Source organism: Schistocerca cancellata, chromosome 2, assembly GCF_023864275.1.
Source record: "Schistocerca cancellata isolate TAMUIC-IGC-003103 chromosome 2, iqSchCanc2.1, whole genome shotgun sequence".
Taxonomy (NCBI): Eukaryota; Metazoa; Arthropoda; class Insecta; order Orthoptera; family Acrididae; genus Schistocerca; species Schistocerca cancellata.
This window is the reverse complement of record NC_064627.1, coordinates 405,469,492-405,493,589: the sequence shown is the minus strand read 5'-3', so window position 1 is coordinate 405,493,589 and position 24,098 is coordinate 405,469,492. Positions and strand designations below refer to the sequence as shown.

Sequence of the window (24,098 nt, the reverse complement as noted above, 5' to 3'; positions counted from 1 at the left end):
CGGAGTATGGATGTAGATGTAGATGTAGATCTACCATTTTGTCATCTGTGTGACAATCTAGAGAAGGAACTACAGTGCAGTCTTCCTCTGTGAAACAGCTTTGGAAAAAGACATTTAGTATTTCGGCCTTTAGTCTGACTTCCTCTGCTTCAGTACCATTTTGGTCACAGAGTGTCTGGACATTCTGTTTTGATCCACCTACCATTTTGAGGTAAGACCAAAATTTCTTAGGATTTTCTGACAAGTCAGTACACAGAACTTCACTTTTGAATTCATTGAACGCCTCTCGCATGGCCCTCCTCACACTACATTTCGCTTCGCGTAATTTTTGTTTGTCTGCAAGGCTTTGGCTATGTTTATGTTTGCTGTGAAGTTCCCTTTGCTTCCGCAGCAGTTTTCTAACTCGGTACATCTACATCTACATTTATACTCCGCAAGCCACCCAACGGTGTGTGGCGGAGGGCACTTTACGTGCCACTGTCATTATCTCCCTTTCCTGTTCCAGTCGCGTATGGTTCGCGGGAAGAACGACTGTCTGAAAGCCTCTGTGCGCGCTCTAATCTCTCTAATTTTACATTCGTGATCTCCTCGGGAGGTATAAGTAGGGGGAAGCAATATATTCGATACCTCATCCAGAAACGCACCCTCTCGAAACCTGGCGAGCAAGCTACACCGCGATGCAGAGCGCCTCTCTTGCAGAGTCTGCCACTTGAGTTTGTTAAACATCTCCGTAACGCTATCACGGTTACCAAATAACCCTGTGTTGTACCACGGTGGCTCTTTTCCATCTCTTACAATCTTGCTTGGCACATACTCATCTAATGCATATTGTACGATGGTTTGAACTTTGTCCACTGATCCTCAACACTATCTGTACTTGAGACAAAACTTTTGTGTTGAGTTGTCAGGTACTCTGTAATCTGCTTTTTGTCACTTTTGCTAAACAGAAAAATCTTCCTACCTTTTTTAATATTTCTATTTATGGCTGAAATCATCGATGCCGATAGATACTTTGATGATAGATAACAAATGTATGCAACAAAAGATAGAGGAAGTAGAGAAAACAAAAGCTACATCCAGTGTAGTCACAACGTTACTGGATTCTACAGCTGCTATCTTATTACACATTTTTCAGGCAAGGCAAGGAAGAATGTGCCAGCATTCATAGAAAATGAGGAGGGTGCCACATGTATTGGCAGCTCGAGAGATGAAGTACAGTTACTGATGATCAAGTTACACTTGGCAAATGAAGTGAAAATGTATCTAATGTACCATGAGGGGTTGAATAAAGCATATACATTTGAGCAACTTCAGAACAGGCTTACTCAGAGCTATTTCAAGCAGAACAGCCTCTGAGAGCAGCTCAATACAGTATGAATGGAATGAATTGCTGGAGTCATTTCTCAATAGGGTTAGGAAACTAAATGTGCAATCTTATGAGTTAACCAGAAGTGATGATGCAGACAAAGTTATAGAGCAGGAGGCTGAACACAGGGCACTAGATGTTTTTTGAGGATACGTTGATGTGGGTACGGATGGAAAACCCAAAGGATTTGGCAGCCGTCATCAGGGTAGCTAAACAGTTAGAGGAAGCAGATATAGCAAAGAGAGTGCAGGACAAGTGTAGTGTTTTTTCTGTGGATGTAAAAGTTACAGCTGTGTCACCAGCCACAATGGCGTGGTTGAGGAGGGGTTGGACATGGCCCATGGAACTGTAGGAATAGGAAACAGGGTGGAAGAGGACAAGACAGAGGGTTGTCAGATACTAATAAGGACTCCAAAAGCACTAGTGTTCCCATCAAAATTCAGAGCAACAAAGAGACATGCAGAGGCAGAGTGTTCCTTATTTGGTCTAATAAATGGGATGGAACGTAAGTCTTTATTGGACACAGAGTCTCAGGTGTCAGTGACGAGTTTAGGCCTCTTGGGTATGAGGAGACTGAATTTTCCATGTTATAGGTTATACAGAGTACAGGACAATTATATGCAATCACTAGGTTGAATGTTGTTCAGTTTTTGCACTGAAGTGAAGCATTTTTGGGAAAATATGGAAGTGTTTCCCCATATGGGTGAGGGTTACTGCACAATCCTGGGGTCGGATTTCTTAAATAAGCATCATGTAAAAACTGATATTTGGCAGCACACTGTCCAAGTCAGTGGGATATTATTCCAGCTGGGGGAGATCACTGCAAATGACACTAAAACAGGATTCTCCTGTCATGAGGGTAGAACTAAATAATTGCATACAGAATCATTAAGACTCAGTTTGCATGACAGATTGCCAAAAGGCACAGAGAGACTACTCTGAGTAAGTGTGGATACCAACTTACCAAGTAATATTTTGTGTATGGTACTGCCATTGGTAGACAGTGATGAATTGGATACCCTGCATTGTTTTATATGTGGGAGCATAACATGCAGATAGAAAGTGAAGCAAAAAGATATGGTTCTGGTTAGCACAGGAAATTTTGAAGCTGTCAAAATGGTCTTTATGGCAAAAGGTATATTAGCTTCCAGTTTGGACATTCTGAATGAGAACAATTTGGAGACATCAAGTGTGGATCTCTGCCCTAATCAAACTGTCTCTACATCTGTATTATGCAAGGAAGTACAGCATTTTAACGGAAAAGATAGAATAGCTATGGAGAAACTGTTGACAAAATGTGCAGATTTGTTCAGTGCTAGTGTATCTTTGCCAGCAACACCCATTACATAAGACAGAATCTCAAAGAGGGATCAAATCTTCAGTTTATAAAGTACCCCATCATTTGCAACCAATAACAGAGGAGTTCATCAATTTACAGTTGAATTATGGTTTTACTAAAGAGAGTAGTAGTCACAGGGGAGCGCTAACTGTCATTGTGTCTAAGAAATCATTGTACAGGACAAATAAACACAGGCTCTGTTGCAACTATCATTATTTAAATGCTTAAACAATTACAGATGCATATGCTATATTGAATATCACAAAATACTAACATGGGACAATTCAAATGTTTTTCAGTGAAGGATCTAAAAACTGACTACCACCAGTTGGAAGTAATGCTGGAAGACCATCTCAAGACTGCATTTACCATACCTTTTGGGTTTATGTATGCACCAGTCACATTTTAACAATTGTTAGATTGGGTGTTGAGAAGGTTGAATCCTCATCAGCGTACAGTCTACATGCAATATTATTGTTTTCTTCCATTGATCTGAAGGAGCACAAACAGCTGCTGGAATAAATGTTTAAAAGGTTGCATGCAGTGCACTTGACATTAGGTATCAAACACTGTTAACTTCATATTGAAAGAAGTCATCTATCAAGGCCACGTGATTAGACAAAATGGCACAAGCAACTACCTGATATCGATAAGTGGAGTGTGTGGTTTCCCACTACCACAAACTATGAAGCAGCTACAGTCATTTTTAGGATAATTGAATGATTATAAGAAATTTGTTAAGGGATTTGCCTTCAAGAAATTAAAGGAGACACTAACAACTAAATAACAAAGAACAATTTATCTTGTCCTGCAATGCAAGCAACCAGGTAGTAAGATGCATTTTCAGTTGGAAGTAAATGGGAAGAACACCTAGTAATGTATGCATCAAGACAGTTAAATCAAGTCAAGTGGAATTACGCAATCATGGAGAAATTAATTTTGAGTTTAATATATGTGTCGCTTATTTTCTGTGTTACCTGGCAGCCAATCTAAACGCAATCACAATTTGCTTATGCATGATGGACTACCATATAGTATGACAAAGTTCAGGCCATGCATCATGGTACTGGCAGAACTAACAGAAGTAGTATTAGAAGAGGTTCATGATCACATGTTGAAAGGACATGGTGAATGAAGAACAATGAATGATATTGGTGGACAACTATACCATCTATTGCAAATTCAGATACTAAGAACGCTTAGTACCTGGTATCCACAGCCATATGGAAGGACTGAGCCTGTTTGCTGTGCTGGTGGTAAAATATTAAGCTATTATGCATGTAGTCCAGTAGAGCATGATAGTGTTGGGTCCTTGCTACATGAGGTAGATCACAATATAAAGAAGCCATTACCTTTTGAAGTTATTGAATATAAAACTCATAATCATCATCATCATCATCATCATCATCATCATCATCATCATCATCATCATTTAAGACTGATTATGCCTTTCAGCGTTTAGTCTGGAGCATAGTCCCCCTTATAAAATTCCTCCATGATCCCCTATTCAGTGTTAACATTGGTGCCTCTTCTGATGTTAAGCCTATTACTTCAAAATCATTCTTAACCAAATCCAGGTACCTTCTCCTTGGTCTACTCCAACTCCTCCTACCCTCTACTGCTAAACCCATGAGTCTCTTGGGTAACCTTGCTTCTCCCATGCTTGTAACATGACCCCCACCATCTAAGCCTGTTCGCCCTGACTGCTACATCTATAGATTTCATTCCCAGTTTTTCTTTGATTTCCTCATTGTGGACACCCTCCTGCCATTGTTCCCATCTACTAGTACCTGCAATCATCCTAGTTACTTTCATATCCGTAACCTCAACCTTACTGATAAGGTAACCTGAATCCACCCAGCTTTCGCTCCCATACAACAAAGTTGGTCGAAAGATTGAACGGTGCACAGATAACTTAGTCTTGGTACTGACTTCCTTCTTGCAGAAAAGAGTAGATCATAGCTGAGTGCCCACTGCATTAGCTTTGCTACACCTTGCTTCCAGTTCTTTCACTATGTTGCCATCCTGTGAGAATATGCATCCTAAGTACTTGAAACCGTCCACCTGTTCTAACTTTGTTCCTCCTATTTGGCACTCAATCTGTTTATACCTCTTTCCCACTGACATTACTTTCGTTTTGGAGATGCTAATCTTCATACCAAAGTCCTTACATTTCTGATCTAGCTTTGAAATATTACTTTGCAATCTTTCAATCGAATCTGCCAACACAACTAAGTCATCCGCATATGCGAGACTGCTTATTTTGTGTTCACATATCTTAATCTCACCCAGCCAGTCTGTTGTTTTCAACATATGATCCATAAATAATATGAACAACAGTTGAGACAGGTTGCAGCCTTGTCTTACCCCTGAAACTACTCTGAACCATGAACTCAATTTAGCATCAACTCTAACTGCTGCCTGACTATCTATGTAAAGACCTTTAATTGCTTGCAAAAGTTTGCCTCCTATTCCATAATCTCGTAGAACAGACAATAACTTCCTCCTAGGAACCTGGTCATATGCCTGTTCTAGATCTATAAAGCATAGATACAATTCCCTGTTCCACTCATAACACTTCTCCATTATTTGCCGTAAGCTAAAGATCTGGTCCTTACAACCTCTAAGAGGCCTAAACCCACACTGATTTTCATCCAATTTGTCCTCAACTAATACTCGCACTTTCCTTTCAACAATACCTGAGAAGATTTTACCCACAACACTGATTAAAGAGATACCTCTGTAGTTGTTAAAATCTTTTCTGTTTCCATGTTTAAAGCTTGGTGCGATTACTGCTTCCATCCAGTCTGATGGAACCTTTCCCGACTCCCACACCATTTCAATTATCCTGTGTAGCCATTTAAGACCTGACATTCCACTGTATTTGATGAGTTCCAACTTAATTTCATCCACCCCAGCTGCTTTATTGCACTGCAATCTATTGACCATTTTCTCCACTTCCTCAAACGTGATCCTATTTCCATCATCATTCCTATCCCATTGTACATCAGAATCTGAAACATTACTGATCGTATTTTCACCCATATTGAGCAACTCTTCAAAATATTCCCTCCATCTGCGCAAGGCATCAACAGGATTCACCAGCAGTTTTCCTGACCCGTCCAAAATACTTGTCATTTCCTTCTTACACTCCTTTCGAAGATTGCTAATTACCCTCCAGAATGGTTTTCCAGCAGCTTGACCCAAAGTATCCAACCTGTTTCCAACGTCTTCCCAAGATTTCTTCTTGGATGCTGCAATTATCTGTTTGGCTTTGTTTCTTTCTTCAACATAACTTTCTCTGTCTGTCTGAGTCCTAGTATGTACCCATTTTTGATTCACCTTCTTTTTCCTTTTACAGGCTGCCTTGGCTGTTTCATTCCACCAAGCTGTTTGCTTCATCTTACCTTTACACACTACTGTTCCAAGACATTCTTTATCCACTTCTAGTACTGTGTCCCTGTACCTTGTCCATTCCTTTTCCAATGACTGTAATTGACTACATTCAACTAACTGGTACCTTTCTGAAATCACTGTTATGTACTTGTGCCTGATTTCCTTATCCTGAAGTTTCTCCACTCTTATCCTCCTACATAAGGACCTGACCTCCTGCAATTTCAGCCTCACAATACCAATTTCACTGCAGATTAAATAGTGATCAGTGTCATCAAAGAATCCCCTGAATAAACGTATGTCCCTCACAGCCTTCCTGAATTCCTGGTCTGTTATTATATATACTCAATGACAGATCTGGTTCCCCTGCCTTCCCAAGTATACCGGTGAATGTTCTTATGTTTAAAAAAGGAGTTTGTGATTACTAATCCCATACTGGCACAGAAATCCAAGAGTTGTTTCCCATTCCTGTTGGCCTCCATATCCTCTCCAAATTTACCCATAACCTTTTCATACCCTTCTGTTCAATTTCCAATCCTGGCATTAAAATCGCCCATGAGCAGAACACTGTCCTTGTCCTTTACTCTAACAACTACATCACTGAGTGTGTCATAAAAACTATCCATCTTTTCTTGATCTGTCCCATCACAATGCGAATATACTGACACAATCCTAATTTTCTTGCTAGACACTGTCAAATCTATCCACATCAGTCGTTCGTTTACATACTTTATTGCAACTACGCTGGGTTCCATTTCTTTCCTGATGTTAAGCACTACGCCCCATTGTGCTATTCCTGCTTTGACTCCTGACAGGTAGACCTTGTATTCTCCCACTTCCTCTTCTTTCTCACCCCTTACCCGAATGTCACTAACAGCTAAAATGTACAACCCCATCTTACTTGCAGCCTCTGCCAGCTCTACCTTCTTCCCAGAGAAGCCCCCATTGATATTAATAGCTCCCCATCTCATTACCATTCGTTTGCTGAGTCATATCTTAGGAACCTCTGGTTTGTCAATTAGAGGTGGGACTCTGTCACCTCCAAAGGTCCAAGGCATTTTGCTCTGATTGTTTCCAGCTTCATATTTAAAGTACCAGGGAATCAGGTTGCTAGCCTTACTTGCCCTGGATCCCATTGAGTTTTACTCCTAACGGTTGAGGGACTAACCAGTGGATTTGGTAGTCTTTGCCGTCTGAGCACAAAGGTGACCATGACTCAGAATCTGTCCGAGATACCCAGCCTTATTCCAAAGTAACTGGTATCCCAACTGTCAGGACCACTTACTTGGCCACTCATACATTGCCCGTGGTTGAATATAAAATTGGAAAAAATGGAGAGTCAGTGTAAAGTTTTGCAAAAACAATTAGAGAAGTGAGTGACAAGGGCAAATATTAAAGCACTTGAGCAACAAGAGAAAATTGGAAGACATACTGTCAAGCTATCAGAACACAGGGTTGGCCAATGACTAAGGTTAGCAAGCCCTCAAAACACCAAAGAGAAAAACAAAGAAATTTCTTACACGTTTTGAGGGCTATACCAACTCACTGACGTGACATAACCTGTAAACCTAAAATTAGAACTGTCAATACTAGGCATCATTGTCCATGTGGGACACATCAAAGCTTTTAAGGGTGATCTGGATGCTTCACCATAGGTACAAGTGCCACTACCTGCAAAGGAGGTGAAGAACAGGAACACAACAGAAAACACAAATTCATGCATAGGATACATGCGAGGTGTCCTACACATCAATAAGGTACAAAACTCTTGGAACATGTATAAAAGCTTTTTTGTAAATTGTGTTATGTTTACATCATCATCTTACTTTTATGAGCTTATTGTATTGTGTTAGATTAGTAAGATCTGTGATTTCATTAGGTAATATGTTTTGGCAATGGAGACGTTAGACAGAGTAGCATTAGCCAACAATGTGTGTCCAGTCTTTTGAGAGGAGGAGGGAGTGTGATACAGCTATATGGTGAGTAGCAACTTTCCTTTTCATAATATTGTTACATTCCATCCCAGATTTTCCACTGTTTGAAATTGTTCTTTGTGAAATATGGCATCACTGTGTTACACCATCTGCCATACAAAGCCAACCTGCTGCCCTGTGACTTTTTTTTATTTCTGAAGGTTAAATTGGTGTTTAAGGGAACAAGATTTGACAAATGTGGAAGTGGTGAAATCAAAAATCATGGAGATTCTCAACAACAAGTTGACACAAAAATGGTTCAAATGGCTCCGAGCACTATGGGACTTAACATCTATGGTCATCAGTCCCCTAGAACTTAGAACTACTTAAACCTAACTAACCTAAGGACATCACACAACACCCAGTCATCACAAGGCAGAGAAAATCCCTGACCCCGCCGGGAATCGAACCCGGGAACCCGGGCGCGGGAAGCGAGAACGCTACCACACGACCACGAGCTGCAGACAACAAGTTGACAGAAGCAGACTTTCAGCACTACTTAGAACAATAGAAACTTTGTATGGAGAATCAGCAAGTAGAGTATATTGAAGATCATAAAGTTTGCAATACAGTTAGTGAACAATAAAATGTTTCATAGCACCAGTCCAGTTATTTCGCTGCCACACCTCATATATGCCCAACCACAGTGGTCCACGTGAATACAAAAGTGTGTCAGATAATTTTATTTTTAGGTGAAATGAATGCAGAATTATGACAAAGGGATTCTGGCAATGTACCTTACTTCCAAACAGTTGGTATGCACTGGATTTACTCTATATTTATACATAAAGTAGTAATTATTAAGAACAGGTGGACCTAAGAGACAGACAAAGCTGGATTTACAAGGTAGTGGCTTACTGGTTAATGGTGTCACTTTTGATATAGCAGGAAAAATCATCCATCTTCCAACTACTGGGACCACTATAATGAATGCCACACAGCCGTTTTGTATTGGCTGGAAGAACCATTGGACATGTTGCCAACACAGAACCTGACCTACCTAAACAAATTCTTGAAACCTGACCTCTTCTGTTTGCTGGTTGAACTTATAGCCACATACAAAGGTTATACTGCTGCTGAGCAGATGATCCCGTATGTACAGCAGTACCACAGCATGGTAAAATTATGACTATGAGTGTCTCGGTTTCTGGTACCATTGTACTTTTGTCTCTGCTTTGTGTAGCCCATATCTACTTTAAGTAGAAAACTATTTGACCTTTTGAGCTCCCACTGCACCAGTTACCAATGGATTGATTTAATCTTGGGAAATAGCATTTAGATTAATATATAGCCAATGAACTATGTGCTTTACAATAAATTAGAATAAGGAAAAGTGGAGAATATTGTATTTTATGTCAACCTGTGAAACCAATTTAGAAAGTGATGTTCCATTGCCCACCCACCTACACAACAACCTAATCCACTCCTATGCCATCCCCTCTCCCAACTCATTGCCTGTGGAACACCAAAGTGAAATACTTACCCAATCCACCCAACCAGCACTTCCTACACCAGTCCTGTCACAGGTTCATTTTACCCCATCAGAGGCCAGGACATCTGTGAAAGCAGCCATGTCATATACCAACTGTACTACACAGCTTTTTTGCTGCTATGAGTACCAACCAACTGTTCACCAGGATGAATGGCTACCACCAATCTGTTGCCAAGATTGATGTTGACTGTCTGGTGGCACAACTTGAAGGGGCACAACATGCTCAACTCCAATGGCAGATTCACAACCCTGGCCATCTGGATCCTTCCCTCCACCATCAGCTTCTCTGAACTATTCAGATAGGAGTTATACTTGCAACACATTCTTTGTTTCTGTAACCATCCTCTCCTCTTCTGGTAATCCACTGTCCCCACACCCTCCACCCAACAGTGTCCCCTTCCTCCACACTGTCACTCGATCCCAATTCATGTCCCCATATCACCTTCAGCAAGCACCGCTCCCCATCGATTCTGACCCCCATGCATCGCATGCCTAGCCGACGCACTTGCTATCCCTCCTCTCCACGTTCCTAGCTGGCAAACTGGTAGTCTCCTTTCAAGCTGCTAGCCATCCATCCCCAACCCCTCTCCCTGTCTCCCACCTCTCTCTTACTCTATCTGCCCCATCTAAAACAACCTCACCACAACCTAGTCCACCTACCAAAACGTTGCACAGTGCATCCAACCAACACCATGTAGAGGCACAGAGAGAGAGAGAGAGAGAGAGAGAGAGAGAGAGAGAGAGAGAGAGAGAGAGAGAGAGACTCCAAAAGTTTTCTTGCTTTACATGTACACCTGTCGACAACTCAACACTTCTGCTTCTCATGAAATGTATTTGCAGCTGCCAATATGGACAACCATCAGCTTTATAATGGAATGATGGCAATCAAAATTTGTCCCAGAATGGGACTCGAACCAGGATTTCCTGCCTATTGTGAGTGGTCACCTTACCATTAGGCTACCCACACATGCTCAAACTTCCACATGTCGTCAACCTTGTGTCTACAACCTGCACTTGTACATTCATTATATATATTCCCATACAGGGAAGACATTTTAATTGAAACACATGCACACAGTGTCAGCAAATAATCCTAATATTGCAGTGCCCATGTTGTTTAGAAGTGGGATGAAATGTCCCTTCAGACATGCATCCATGTCCAAAGGAACATTGCATCATACTTCTATACAACACAGGCAATGCAATGTTCATAGTACTTCTGCTTTTTAGTGAGTGATCTCCTTTAATCCAAAAGTCCAACTTTTTATTGGTTATTCCATCAGTAAACCAGAAAACATTGAAAAACGAGTGACTTAAACAATTGCTAGAGTTGTTCCAAACTCTTTATTAGAAGAAATACATGTGAAACACACCCAGAGTCCAATCCTCCACTTTTACATCATGAAGGAACTGAGGCATTTAAAAGACCTATAATTGAAATCAAATATTGACAGAAAGAAATGTAAATACCTGCTTCCACAACCAGCTACAGGAAAGAAAGGGCTAAAGGAAATGAAACTAACAGAAAAGTGTTTTTTGTGGCTGCATCTGTTACCCCTAACTAACTAAAACTTTTTACTATGTACAAGGGCCATTCAATAAGTAATGCCCCACATTTTTTAAAAAAAAAAAAGCTTTAATATACACAGATGAATGTCCTTGTTAGTGCTTCGCATTTGATGTTTGTTCTGTCTGACGGTGAAGTTTCGAACCAGAGCCATAGTACAACGTAAAAAAACGGCGGCTACATACAACTCACATTACAAGCAGCTTACTGTTATTGAATTCTTGTGTGTAGAAAAGGAAACCATGGTGAACATCCATGAATATTTGTGTGCAATGTAGGACAATGCTGCAGTTGATAGGAGTAAAGTTGGGTGATGGGTAAAGAAAGTTACAGCCTCAGGAAATGCAGAAACAGAGCTCCACAATCAGCCACACTTTGGACATCCTGTCACAGCCACTGCTCCAGACATGCTGAATCAAGCAGATGCCATTATTTATGCCAAATGGAACATTTGGTGCTCACGATGGGTTCCATGAATGCGCACAACTATTGGAGCTTAAAGATTTTCTATGGGGAACATACTTTGAAGATGGCGAGAGTGTCAGTCATGCAGCGAAAACATGGCTACGCCTACAGGACAAGAGCTTTTACCAGCAGGAAATACACACTCTTCCACAACACAACATTAGCGTACAGCCATAGAATGTGATGGAGACTATGCAGAAAAATAAGACATAGACAAGACATGCTGACGTATATTATCACCAAATTCTGATTCTTAACAATAAATATGTTCTGAGAAAAAAAATGTGGGGCATTACTTATTGAAAGACCCTTGTATATTTTGCTAAATTGTAATACTGAATTTTAAGTCGTGTGCTGCTTTTGTCATTCAGTTTTAAAATGCTGTATAACAGTCTCACTCATATTTATTTACAGAACCTATTATTTTGAAATAATTAAAGACAGCTGGTATGTTTTAATACTTTTTCTAAAAATAATTGTTTCTGATACCTAATTTTCTTCAGCTTATTTTGAATGCTTATTGTCTTACATCATATCAAAATAACTACAGTAGGTATGTTATCCCACAAGGATAGTACTACAGCAAATAGAGCACAGGAGCATACACCATTTGTCCACAAAGTTCTAAGACTGATTTTATTCCTGATGTATAAGTGATGTCAGCTCACTAACTACAGTGGAGGCTTAAACTAAAAAGGGACCGATGACCGTTGCAATCTGGTCCCTTTAATCCCACAAACCAACCAACCTTCAACTAAAAACTAAAGACAGATGTGCAATCAATCATACAGTTGTAAGCAGGCAGTGTTCAGTAGTGGACATGCAATGAGTGTGTCAACATTGTTGTGTCACAAATCAAATTGGACAACATCTATAAATCAATTGTTGAAGACATTATTCAGAAAGTTTTGATGAATATAAAAGTGTGCACAAAGTTTGTTTTGTGCACCTTGACTCCCATACAATAACAATAACATGTGGATGCCTGCCATTATATGACTGAAATACAAAATGCAAACAATTCTTTTCTGGAAAAAAATCCACAAGTCACAAGATTTGATGTTTTCAATATTTGTTTCCAATACCTGACTTTTTCTAAGCTTATTTTGATGATGAAGTGCAGAAATTCAAATGAAGAGTCTGTCTGATGAGACAGCCAACAATTAAGCCAATGTGGTGCACAATTTGAATAATATACCAAAAAGGGACTTTTCTGACAGTTGTATATGGTTTTATGAATGCTCTGTATGTTATACACAAGTGAGGGCAGACTATGTACAACAGCTGAAGCATTAAAACCATGAAGTTAATATTTCTCTATTTGTTATTAATCTACTCTCAAAACTTTCTGGACTGATGGAGTATCTCTGCTGGTTTTATGATGCTGGTCTGGAAAATGTTAAATTTCTAATCTGAGTCCAAGTGAGGTGCTTAAAGAATAACCCTAATGTACTGAGTCACTATAAATTGAATACTGCTACGTATGTTTAAAACTTACAGGGATCACTGATTTTTTCCAGATTGGGTACTTCTCTCTACCTTTTACCTAAAAGTGATGATTGATCAGATTCATTTGAAAAAGTATTTTTTCAGTGAATGTTCTTATGATACTATACAGAAGGATGTCTAATTTTAGTTATTTTGTGTTATAATATATGCACTGAGGGGATTTGGATGGTTTGATGGGGAATTGACTCTTTTACACTCCAAAATGGATCACGTTTGTCAGTTAGCCATCCTCACGAATTTTCCACGAAGGGACTGCACTGAAGTTCTATTGACCTAGAATAAAAACATGATTTATGTGCAATAAAACCTGTACTAGATCATGATGCAAAGTTCAGCCTTTATGATGTGAGAAAGTTGATTTATTAAATAAAAAGACTAAATAATGAGTGCAAATGGATATTTTAGTTGCAAAAATAGAATAATAATAAAGAAACAAACAAAATGATCCGATTTGGTAAGTCACATCATCTTTGTTATATAGGCCTTTAAATATGTCTGCTTGTGTCTGTATATGTGTGGATGGATATGTGTGTGTGTGCGCGCAAGTGTATACCTGTCCTTTTTCCCCCTAAGGTAAGTCTTTCCACTCCTGGGATTGTAATGACTCCTTACCCTCTCCCTTAAAACCCACATCCTTTTGTCTTTCCCTCTCCTTCCCTCTTTCCTGATGAAGCAACCGTGGGTTGCGAAAGCTCGAAATTTTGTGTATGTGTTTGTGTGTTTTTTTATTGTGCCTATCTACCAGTGCTTTCCCGTTTGGTAAGTCATGGAATCTTTGTTTTTAATATATTTTTCCCATGTGGAATGTTTCTATATATATATAAGTATATATAGAGGGAAACATTCCATGTGGGAAAAATATATCTAAAAACAAAGATTATGTGACTTACCAAACGAAAGCGCTGGCAGGTCGATAGACACACAAACAAACACAAACATACACACAAAATTCAAGCTTTTGCAACCAATGGTTGCTTCATCCGGAAAGAGGGAAGGAGAGGGAAAGACGAAAGGATGTGGGTTTTAAGAGAAGGGTAGGGAGTCATTCCAATCCCGGGAGCGGAAAGACTTACCTTAGGGTGAAAAAAGGACAGGTATACACTCGCACACACACCCATATCCAACCGCACATACACATACACAAGCAGACATTTGTAAAGGCAAAGAGTTTCGGCAGAGATGTCAGTCGAGGCAGAAGTACAGAGGCAAAGAAGTTGTTGAAAGACAGGTGAGGTATGAGCGGCAGCAACTTGAAATTAGCGGAGGTTGAGGCCTGGTGGATAACGAGAAGAGAGGATATACTGAAGGGCAAGTTCCCATCTCTGGAGTTCGGATAGGTTGGTGTTAGCGGGATGTATCCAGATAACCCGGACGGTGTAACACTGTGCCAAGATGTGCTGGCCGTGCACCAAGGCATGTTTAGCCACAGGGTGATCCTCATTACCAACAAACGCGTGCGGATGGATATGTGTGTGTATGCGTGAGTGTATACCTGTCCTTTTTTCCCCCTAAGGTAAGTCTTTCTGCTCCTGGGATTGTAATGACTCCTTACCCTCTCCCTTAAAACCCACATCCTTTTGTCTTTCCCTCTCCTTCCCTCTTTCCTGATGAAGCAACCGTGGGTTGCGAAAGCTCGAAATTTTGTGTATGTGTTTGTGTGTTTTATTATTGTGCCTATCTACCAGTGCTTTCCCGTTTGGTAAGTCATGGAATCTTTGTTTTTAATATATTTTTCCCATGTGGAATGTTTCTATATATATATATATAAGTATATATAGAGGGAAACATTCCATGTGGGAAAAATATATCTAAAAACAAAGATTATGTGACTTACCAAACGAAAGCGCTGGCAGGTCGATAGACACACAAACAAACACAAACATACACACAAAATTCAAGCTTTTGCAACCAATGGTTGCTTCATCCGGAAAGAGGGAAGGAGAGGGAAAGACGAAAGGATGTGGGTTTTAAGAGAAGGGTAGGGAGTCATTCCAATCCCGGGAGCGGAAAGACTTACCTTAGGGTGAAAAAAGGACAGGTATACACTCGCACACACACCCATATCCAACCGCACATACACATACACAAGCAGACATTTGTAAAGGCAAAGAGTTTCGGCAGAGATGTCAGTCGAGGCAGAAGTACAGAGGCAAAGAAGTTGTTGAAAGACAGGTGAGGTATGAGCGGCGGCAACTTGAAATTAGCGGAGGTTGAGGCCTGGTGGATAACGAGAAGAGAGGATATACTGAAGGGCAAGTTCCCATCTCCGGAGTTCGGATAGGTTGGTGTTAGCGGGATGTATCCAGATAACCCGGACGGTGTAACACTGTGCCAAGATGTGCTGGCCGTGCACCAAGGCATGTTTAGCCACAGGGTGATCCTCATTACCAACAAACGCGTGCGGATGGATATGTGTGTGCATGCGTGAGTGTATACCTGTCCTTTTTTCCCCCTAAGGTAAGTCTTTCTGCTCCTGGGATTGTAATGACTCCTTACCCTCTCCCTTAAAACCCACATCCTTTTGTCTTTCCCTCTCCTTCCCTCTTTCCTGACGAAGCAGCCGTTGGTTGCGAAAGCTAGAATTTTGTGTGTATGTTTGTGTTTGTGCGTCTATCGACCTGCCAGCATTATATATATATATATATATATATATATATATATATATATATATATATATATATATATATATATATATATATAATAGAGGGAAACATTCCACGTGGGAAAAATATATCTACAAAGAAAGATGATGAAACTTACCAAACAAAAGCGCTGGCAGGTCGATAGACACACAAACAAACACAAACATACACACAAAATTCTAGCTTTCGCAACCAATGGTTGCCTCGTCAGGAAAGAGGGAAGGAGAAGGAAAGACAAAAGGATATGGGTTTTAAGGGAGAGGGTAAGGAGTCATTCCAATCCTGGGAGCGGAAAGACTTACCTTAGGGGGGAAAAAGGACAGGTATACACTCACACACACACACATATCCATCCACACATACACAGACATAAGCAGACATTTGTAAAGGCAAAGAGTTTGGGCAGAGATGTCAGTCGGGGCGGATGTACAGAGGCAAAGATGAAGTTGAAAGACAGGTGAGGTATGAGCGGCGGCAAATTGAAATTAGAAATTAGCGGAGATTGAGGCCTGGCGGATAGCGAGAAGAAAGGATATGCTGAAGGGCAAGTTCCCATCTCCGGAGTTCTGACAGGTTGGTGTTAGTGGGAAGTATCCAGATAACCCGGACGGTGTAACACTAGGCCAAGATGTGCTGGCCGTGCACCAAGGCATGTTTAGCCACAGGGTGATCCTCATTACCAACAAACACTGTCTGCCTGTGTCCATTTATGTGAATGGACAGTTTGTTGCTGGTCATTCCCACATAGAACGCTTCACAGTGTAGGCAGGTCAGTTGGTAAATCACATGGGTGCTTTCACACGTGGCTCTGCCTTTGATCGTGTACACCTTCCGGGTTACAGGACTGGAATAGGTGGTGGTGGGAGGGTGCATGGGACAGGTTTTACACCGGGGGCGGTTACAGGGATAGGAGCCAGAGGGTAGGGAAGGTGGTTTGGGGATTTCATAGGGATGAACTAAGAGGTTGCGAAGGTTAGGTGGGCGGCGGAAAGACACTCTTGGTGGAGTGGGGAGGATTTCATGAAGGATGGATCTCATTTCAGGGCAGGATTTGAGGAAGTCGTATCCCTGCTGGAGAGCCACATTCAGAATCTGATCCAGTCCCGCAAAGTATCCTGTCACAAGTGGGGCACTTTTGGGGTTTTTCTGTGGAAGGTTCCGGGTATGAGGAGATGAGGATGTGGCTCTGGTTATTTGCTTCTGTACCAGGTCGGGAGGGTAGTTACGGGATGCAAAAGCTGTTTTCAGGTTGTTGGTGTAATGGTTCATGGATTCCGGACTGGAGCAGATTCGTTTGTCACGAAGACCTAGGCTGTAGGGAAGGGACCGTTTGATGTGGAATGGGTGGCAGCTGTCATAATGGAGGTACTGTTGCTTGTTGGTGGGTTTAATGTGGACGGACGTGTGAAGCTGGCCATTGGACAGGTGGAGGTCAACGTCAAGGAAAGTGGCATGGGATTTGGAGTAGGACCAGGTGAATCTGATGGAACCAAAGGAGTTAAGGTTGGAGAGGAAATTCTGGAGTTCTTCTTCACTGTGAGTCCAGATCATGAAAATGTCATCAATAAATCTGTACCAAACTTCGGGTTGGCAGGCCTGGGTAACCAAGAAGGCTTCCTCTAAGCGACCCATGAATAGGTTGGCGTACGAGGGGGCCATCCTGGTACCCATGGCTGTTCCCTTTAATTGTTGGTATGTCTGGCCTTCAAAAGTGAAGAAGTTGTGTGTCAGGATGAAGCTGGCTAAGGTAATGAGGAAAGAGGTTTTAGGTAGGGCGGCAGGTGATCGGCGTGAAAGGAAGTGCTCCATCGCAGCGAGGCCCTGGACATGCGGAATATTTGTGTATAAGGAAGTGGCATCAATGGTTACAAGGATGGTTTCCGGGGGTAACAGACTGGGTAGGGATTCCATGCGTTTGAGAAAGTGGTTGGTGTCTTTGATGAAGGATGGGAGACTGCATCCCTACCCAGTCTTTTGTTTGGTAAGTTTCATCATCTTTCTTTTTATATATATATATATATATATATATATATATATATATATATATATATATATATATATATATATATATATGAGTCTTGTTATTGTGATTTATTATATTGGAATATGACATTAACACAATTTTTTTGCTTTGGACTTAGTCATTATGGGAATTCAACATAGCTGGTCAAGCTTTATAGGCTCTACAATGCCTTTGCTTTCAACATTCAAACATGTATTTCTCATACAGATGATCCACATAAAGTGCATCACAAAAGACATCCACAAATGAAATCATCAAAGAATTTGCACAATATGGAGTTTTGTAGTAAGTGATCAAAGGTGTATGCAATAGCAAACAATAGGCACACCAGAAGAAATCAGATAAAAACAACACAAGAGAGATTTTGATGCATTGTTACATGCAAAATTAATTATGGGAAAGTTTTTTGCATGACTGGTGCTGTGTATATTAAATGTATACTTAATGCAAATGTGAAGATTAATTTCTGAGCAATATGTGGGCCATTTTAAAAAGTATGCACCTGTTTTGAGAATAAATTTGTGTGTGATGTACAAGTCAAGCATTTAAAACTGCTCCTCTCCAACCCCACCGATGCCCCCACACAGAAAAATTAATTAATTAATAAAAATAAAAAAGCTGTGGATTGAAGTCAGTGGCCTATTACAAGAAAGGCAAATTTGACTTCATTTTCCAGGAGAGCTTACAGACAGTGTTTTGAGAAATGAAAGGGACATTCTTATCATTGATTACTGGTAAAGAAGGTAAAACAATAACTGGTGAACACTAAGCATGTCTTCACAATCAAATGGATGAAAAAAGTGATAATACACCTGGATTTCAAAAATAAGAAGTTGTGTCTCTTCAGACAAGTCCCTGGCCATGAAGGCACTTTAGGGAATTTGAAGACTGGACTATTGTAATACATGCCCTGCTCACCAGAGCTGGCATCCACTGACTTCTTTATATTCTAATATACAAAGAGTTCTCGAAAAAAAAAAAAAAAAAAAAAAAAAAAAAAAAAAAAAACACACACACACACACACATTTGACAAAGTATATTTATGAGCAATTGCGCCAGAGACAGCTGCTGTGTTGAGAGAGATGAGTCCTGTTGCCATGGTGAATGGAATAGAACACTAAGTCACGTTAACGAGGTGCCGTCTAGTGGCCATTTCGATAGCAGTCAACAACAAGACGCACTATATCAGCATATCTGATTTCAGCCTGACAATGGGTGCTCCATACATAGATTATTTCATCTCGCAAGTTGTTCAGGCACTTGGCACTTCATTGGGTACCTCAGATTGGGAAAACTATCACTGCCCGAGTTGTTGGCCATGGGTAATGAAATGGTCATGACAGGTGTTAGTGTGTACTATCTTGGATTGTAGCCATAAACAGAAAGGCCACAATGAAACAAATCATTCACCAATTGAATGGTGGACAACAACAACTGGTGAGCAACCATACCATTCAGAACCATCTCTTTACTGTGGAATACAGAAGCCATTAGCCCACACCTCACTGCTTGTTATAAGGCACACAGATTAGAATGGACACTGGAACACTGACACTGGATGATTCACACATGGTCTGCTAAACTGTAAAACTGCTGGTATATGCTGATAGTACTGTAAAAACAAGTCAAAAAAACACACTGACTTGAAGTGCCCCTCTTGTCAACGGGGATTCGTTCAGGACAGAGGTGGAGGAATTCGTAGGTGGGGATGTTCAATGGGGTGGACTAAGATTGCAGTACTTTCATCAAGACAATTGTAACAGGATGTCTTCCTCTACTCCTTTAGCATCACTTTTCCTCAACAGTAGTTGTTGATATCAGTATTATTTTTCAAATTTTGGACAGGTCAGAAATATCTCAGTCTCAGTTGCTTTTCTGAAAGCTTTCATATAATGTTATGTACAGTATGTTATATTTCAAGTTAAAATTTATGAAAAGGAATTACTTTATAAAATATTTTAGTTTCAACGTTACGATTGATACGTATTCGTTCTGAATGTACAGTTAAAATATTTTTTTAAACATTTGCAATTAGAAACATTTGCACACTCAAAATTTCTATTATTAATTATGCATTCCTGTACTGTTTACTATGTTTATTTCTAGATTCATTTATGAAATAATAATCGAAATTAATGATGTAACAAAAGCTAGTAGAAATTCATTTGCTAAGAAAAATTGTAAATCCTTTGGAATATTGTTTTTCCCGCAGAGTGTGAGAGTTGTAAGCTTTCCTCTGATGTGATTGGACATATTTTTGTATAATAGATGTGAATAATGTCATTTCAGCTTTGTTAATGAGAAAAATCAAAAGACTGGTGATATACTAAAATGTGAGAAAATATATTTATGTAATAAATAATTGTGCAATGACAATCTTCAACTTTATTTAGTTCAAACCAACCGGACCTGATGTGCGATTTTCAGCTTCAAGAATCAGACCCCTAAACTAGAAGAACTGGAGCAATCTCAACATGACAAGCTAAGTAAACTTGAAATTTTATTGTAATCTCTGCTCCTCTCAAAATCTTCAAAAAGATTTTGCTCATTAATTACTTGGACAAAAGCTGGAAGAAGAAAGGATGGGGGAGATTACAAGTGGGGGCATTGTTTGTGATTAATTGACTAATAATGAAGTTTTGTCTGTTGCAAAAATTATTTCATTGATTTTTGAAATTTATGTACAAATAAATTTTCGATCACATGGAGCAAAATTGAATGCTGCCCAACAAAGGATCTTTACACCAAGAGTGATGATGCACTACCAACAATGATGGACCAGATCTGATGAAAGTGAGGAGGATTTAACAACTACAACCAGGGACATCAAAAAGGAAAGAAAAGTACAAACTATTGGAGAAGTTATTTTGTTTGTGGACTCATGTGCTTGTTAACAAAATGAATAGGGATGAAAGCAAAAATGAGGTAGAAATGGAAGCTGTAGGATCCATTCAGGACATGTTTGAGAAAAGTGAAATCATAGACAGTAGAGAAACAAAAGGCTGATATTTTTGCAGTTAATTTTGGCAAAACTAGAGGAAATGAAGACAGATAAAAATAGCAAATTTAGTGCAGTTGATGATCAGTTAACTGAAATCAGAAAAGATAACAATAGTAAAATGGACATGGTACAACATCAGATAGGTCAACATAGTAATCAAGTTTCAGAGTTAAAAAATGGGTTACACGAATTTGATTACATAAAATTCATGAGTAGTTTGGACTTGACATCTGGAGTGCACCGTATTCCACTTGAAATTAATTCTAGAAAGTATACTGCATTTTTTTTATGGAAGCAGGTGTTTTCAATGCTGTGTGGTGACACTTGGGCTAAATGTATCTGTAGCTGGATTCATAAGAGCTCTGGATTCTGTCTTGGGAAGTGAAGTGAGCTCAAAATTAATTGTGTATGTTGATGAAATTTTTGGTCACTGAAAAGACTTGGGAATAATTTTTGGATCTGTTGAGAGAAGTGTTATCAATTCTGGAATAAAGAGGTATTCTGGAATAAGGAGGTACGACTTTGAAAATAGATAAGTGTAAATTTGATGTGGAAGAAGTAAAATTTTTAAGACATGTTATATATGAGAAAGGAATTGCACCTGATGAAGAGAAACTTGATGCTGTTGCTAATTTCCCTGCTCCTTGCAACAAAAAATAGCTTGAATCATTTTTTGGGTTATGTAGAAAATTTTGTAGCAGCCAAGCTTTGAATGCTTCATGCCTGTGAACTTTTGAAAAACAATGCTGTTTGGGATTGGAATCAGGAATGTCAGGACACTTTCGATGAGATCAAATTACAGTTTTGTCAAAGTTAGACATTGTTTAGACCAGAATTGGCTCTTCCTTTTTATATTGTGACAGACAGTAGTGATGTTGGTTTGGGTGTTCATTTATTTCAGGAGGCTGAAGCAGAAGGTGTTATTGAACACAGATCACTTACATTTGCTAGTAGAGTATTGCAGAAGCATGAAAAGACATACACTATAACCGAGAAAGAACTTTTGGCTGTACACTGGGTGTTCAACAAGTTTAAAAATTATTTACTAGGTCACAAAATCATCATCTATACTGATCAAAAAGCATTACATTATCTCCAGGAGTATGAGCTGTACCATATCAGAATTACTCATTGGGCCTTGTTTTTCCAGCAGTTCAATTATGAAATCACATACATCAGGGGCACAGACAATGTAGTTGCTGATGTTTTGTCTAGGCTACCTTTACAGAGTGACTCATCTAACAACTTTGGAGAAGGAGAGAAAGAGTTTAAAATTATGTACTTAAGGGATGTGAAAGAGGAAAAAGAGATCTTGAAAATTTGCAAAGACATCCACAGGTATCAAAATTTTGATCAAAATTGGAAATTGTTTAAGATCATACTGGGTAAGAAAGGAGGGGAAAAGACTGAACAAAACTATAAGGTACACAAGGGAATCTTATTCAGGAAACATAAGACTGACTCAGATGATTTTATCTGACAATGGCTCTCAGTTTACATCACAATTTGGAAAGACTTTGTTGATCATGCAAAAATAAAGCATATTCTGGCTTCTGTGTACCATTCATTGAGTAATCTTGCAGGAAGATATGAGAGAAACTGGAAGACTGTTTAGGACATATTTTTGTATGAATCATACCAGTTGGATAGATTATGTCAGTGATTTTGAGGATATTATGAACAGCTTACAACACTATTAAACAGGTTTTTCACCATTTGAAATCATGTTTAATCACAGACTAGCTAACTTTATTTCTGAGTATGTAGAGTTTCCACCATGTACAATTCTGTCACCACAAGAGAGAAAGAGTGTGTCAGGGAGATGATGAAAAAACAGGGGGATAGGAGAAAGCAGAGACATGATAGTAAAGGCAGATTTTCTGAGTCTGAGTTAGGAGATCATGTGTTGGTGAAAGCCAAAGATAAATCTAAAGTGCTGAAATCTGAAATTAAGATATTCTTCGATATTTATATAGGACCATTCAAAATTCTTGAAAATTCACATCCTAATGCATACAGACTTGTGTATCCTAAATCTAAGAAGTTGTCTGGATTATGCGATATCACTGGACTGAAAGCTTATAGACGTGATCCATAAATATCTGACTTTTTTCTCCTTTGTCACGAATGTAGTATGTAAGATGATGTGATTTCTAAAGTTCTGTCTTGTCTATTGACTGAGTTTAAGTCTATGCCAACACTATATTTTCAGGTTCATACAACTCTATGGTTCTGTTATTTAATAGATTTGTGCTTTAGATTTTGATACATATATTCCATGTGACTAAATGGGTATATCCTTTTACAGTTTTGAAATGTGACAATGCCATTAAATATCTAGTGATAGATTTCTTATTTTAGAATGATATTAGTGTTAAATATTATTATTATTCTTGTGTGCTCAGCTGAAAGTGATTTAATTTAATTGTCATGAACTCTTTTGGGTAAAGTCACAGGTGTTGTGGTAAATTGAATGAAGACTCATTTTATTGTGTACTATAAATATTAGGAATAGTATCTTGAAATTTCATATGTGCAAGCCAAACACATGTGTATGTTAAACATAGAATTCGTATGCCAGTACATAGTGGACTATGAACCATATCTCATTTTGTAAGCATTTGTCGGATGCTACATCAGTGCAGTCCAACTTTTCTTGCTTGTGTACATAATTTCTTTTAATCTGCTAATTGCTAAGTGAATATTATTTAGAAATATATTTAGTATATATGTGTATATTAACTAAATAGTTTATTTATTCATTGTATTTACCTCTGTTTATTAAGGTACCATTTGTGTGAATACCCTTTAATCCATTCTGATATAAACCCTGATATTTATTTTTTCAAAATAGATAGGCAAAACATATGTCATGTGATGTGAGGGAGGTATTGGATAACATACTTAGCACATAAAACAATGTTTCAGGATTTGATGTGAAAGCTATACAGGATGTTATCTATCCATTGGAGCATGTGATAAGAAATCTAGGGAGGAAACTGAAAGATGTGAGTGGATCCACTCCCACATTTCTGTATGGCTGAACCCTTGCTGCTCCAGTTGACTTTCAAGAGATCATAGGTGCTGGGTAATATACTCAAGCATCTGTCAACTGCATCAGTCTTGTGATGAAATTTGTAAATTGTTAGCCAATAAATTATCCTATATGCAAAATTCTTGTATTTATATGAATTTCAAGGAACTATTTTTTTAGAAAAGATGTCACCGTTATGGACAGTGTTAGTCAGCATAAATGGTTTTTCAAGTAGGGGGATTAACTTCCCAATACATTATGTAAATTTAAATCTGGTTTGACTTGGGTATAGT

The 24,098-nt window shown here is 39.2% G+C and overlaps 2 protein-coding genes across 3 annotated transcripts in view; both read right to left on the bottom strand.

Moving 5' to 3' along the window:
* Window positions 1-24,098, bottom strand: part of LOC126161853 (pseudouridine-5'-phosphate glycosidase-like) — a 164,083-nt gene that overhangs the window by 121,111 nt on the left and 18,874 nt on the right. The gene's annotated exons all lie outside the window — the stretch shown is intronic.
* On the bottom strand, window positions 6,623-7,069 carry LOC126154387 (uncharacterized). Its single transcript, XM_049916133.1, has one exon. The coding sequence runs from the start codon at window positions 7,067-7,069 to the stop codon at window positions 6,623-6,625; it is 447 nt and encodes a 148-aa protein (XP_049772090.1).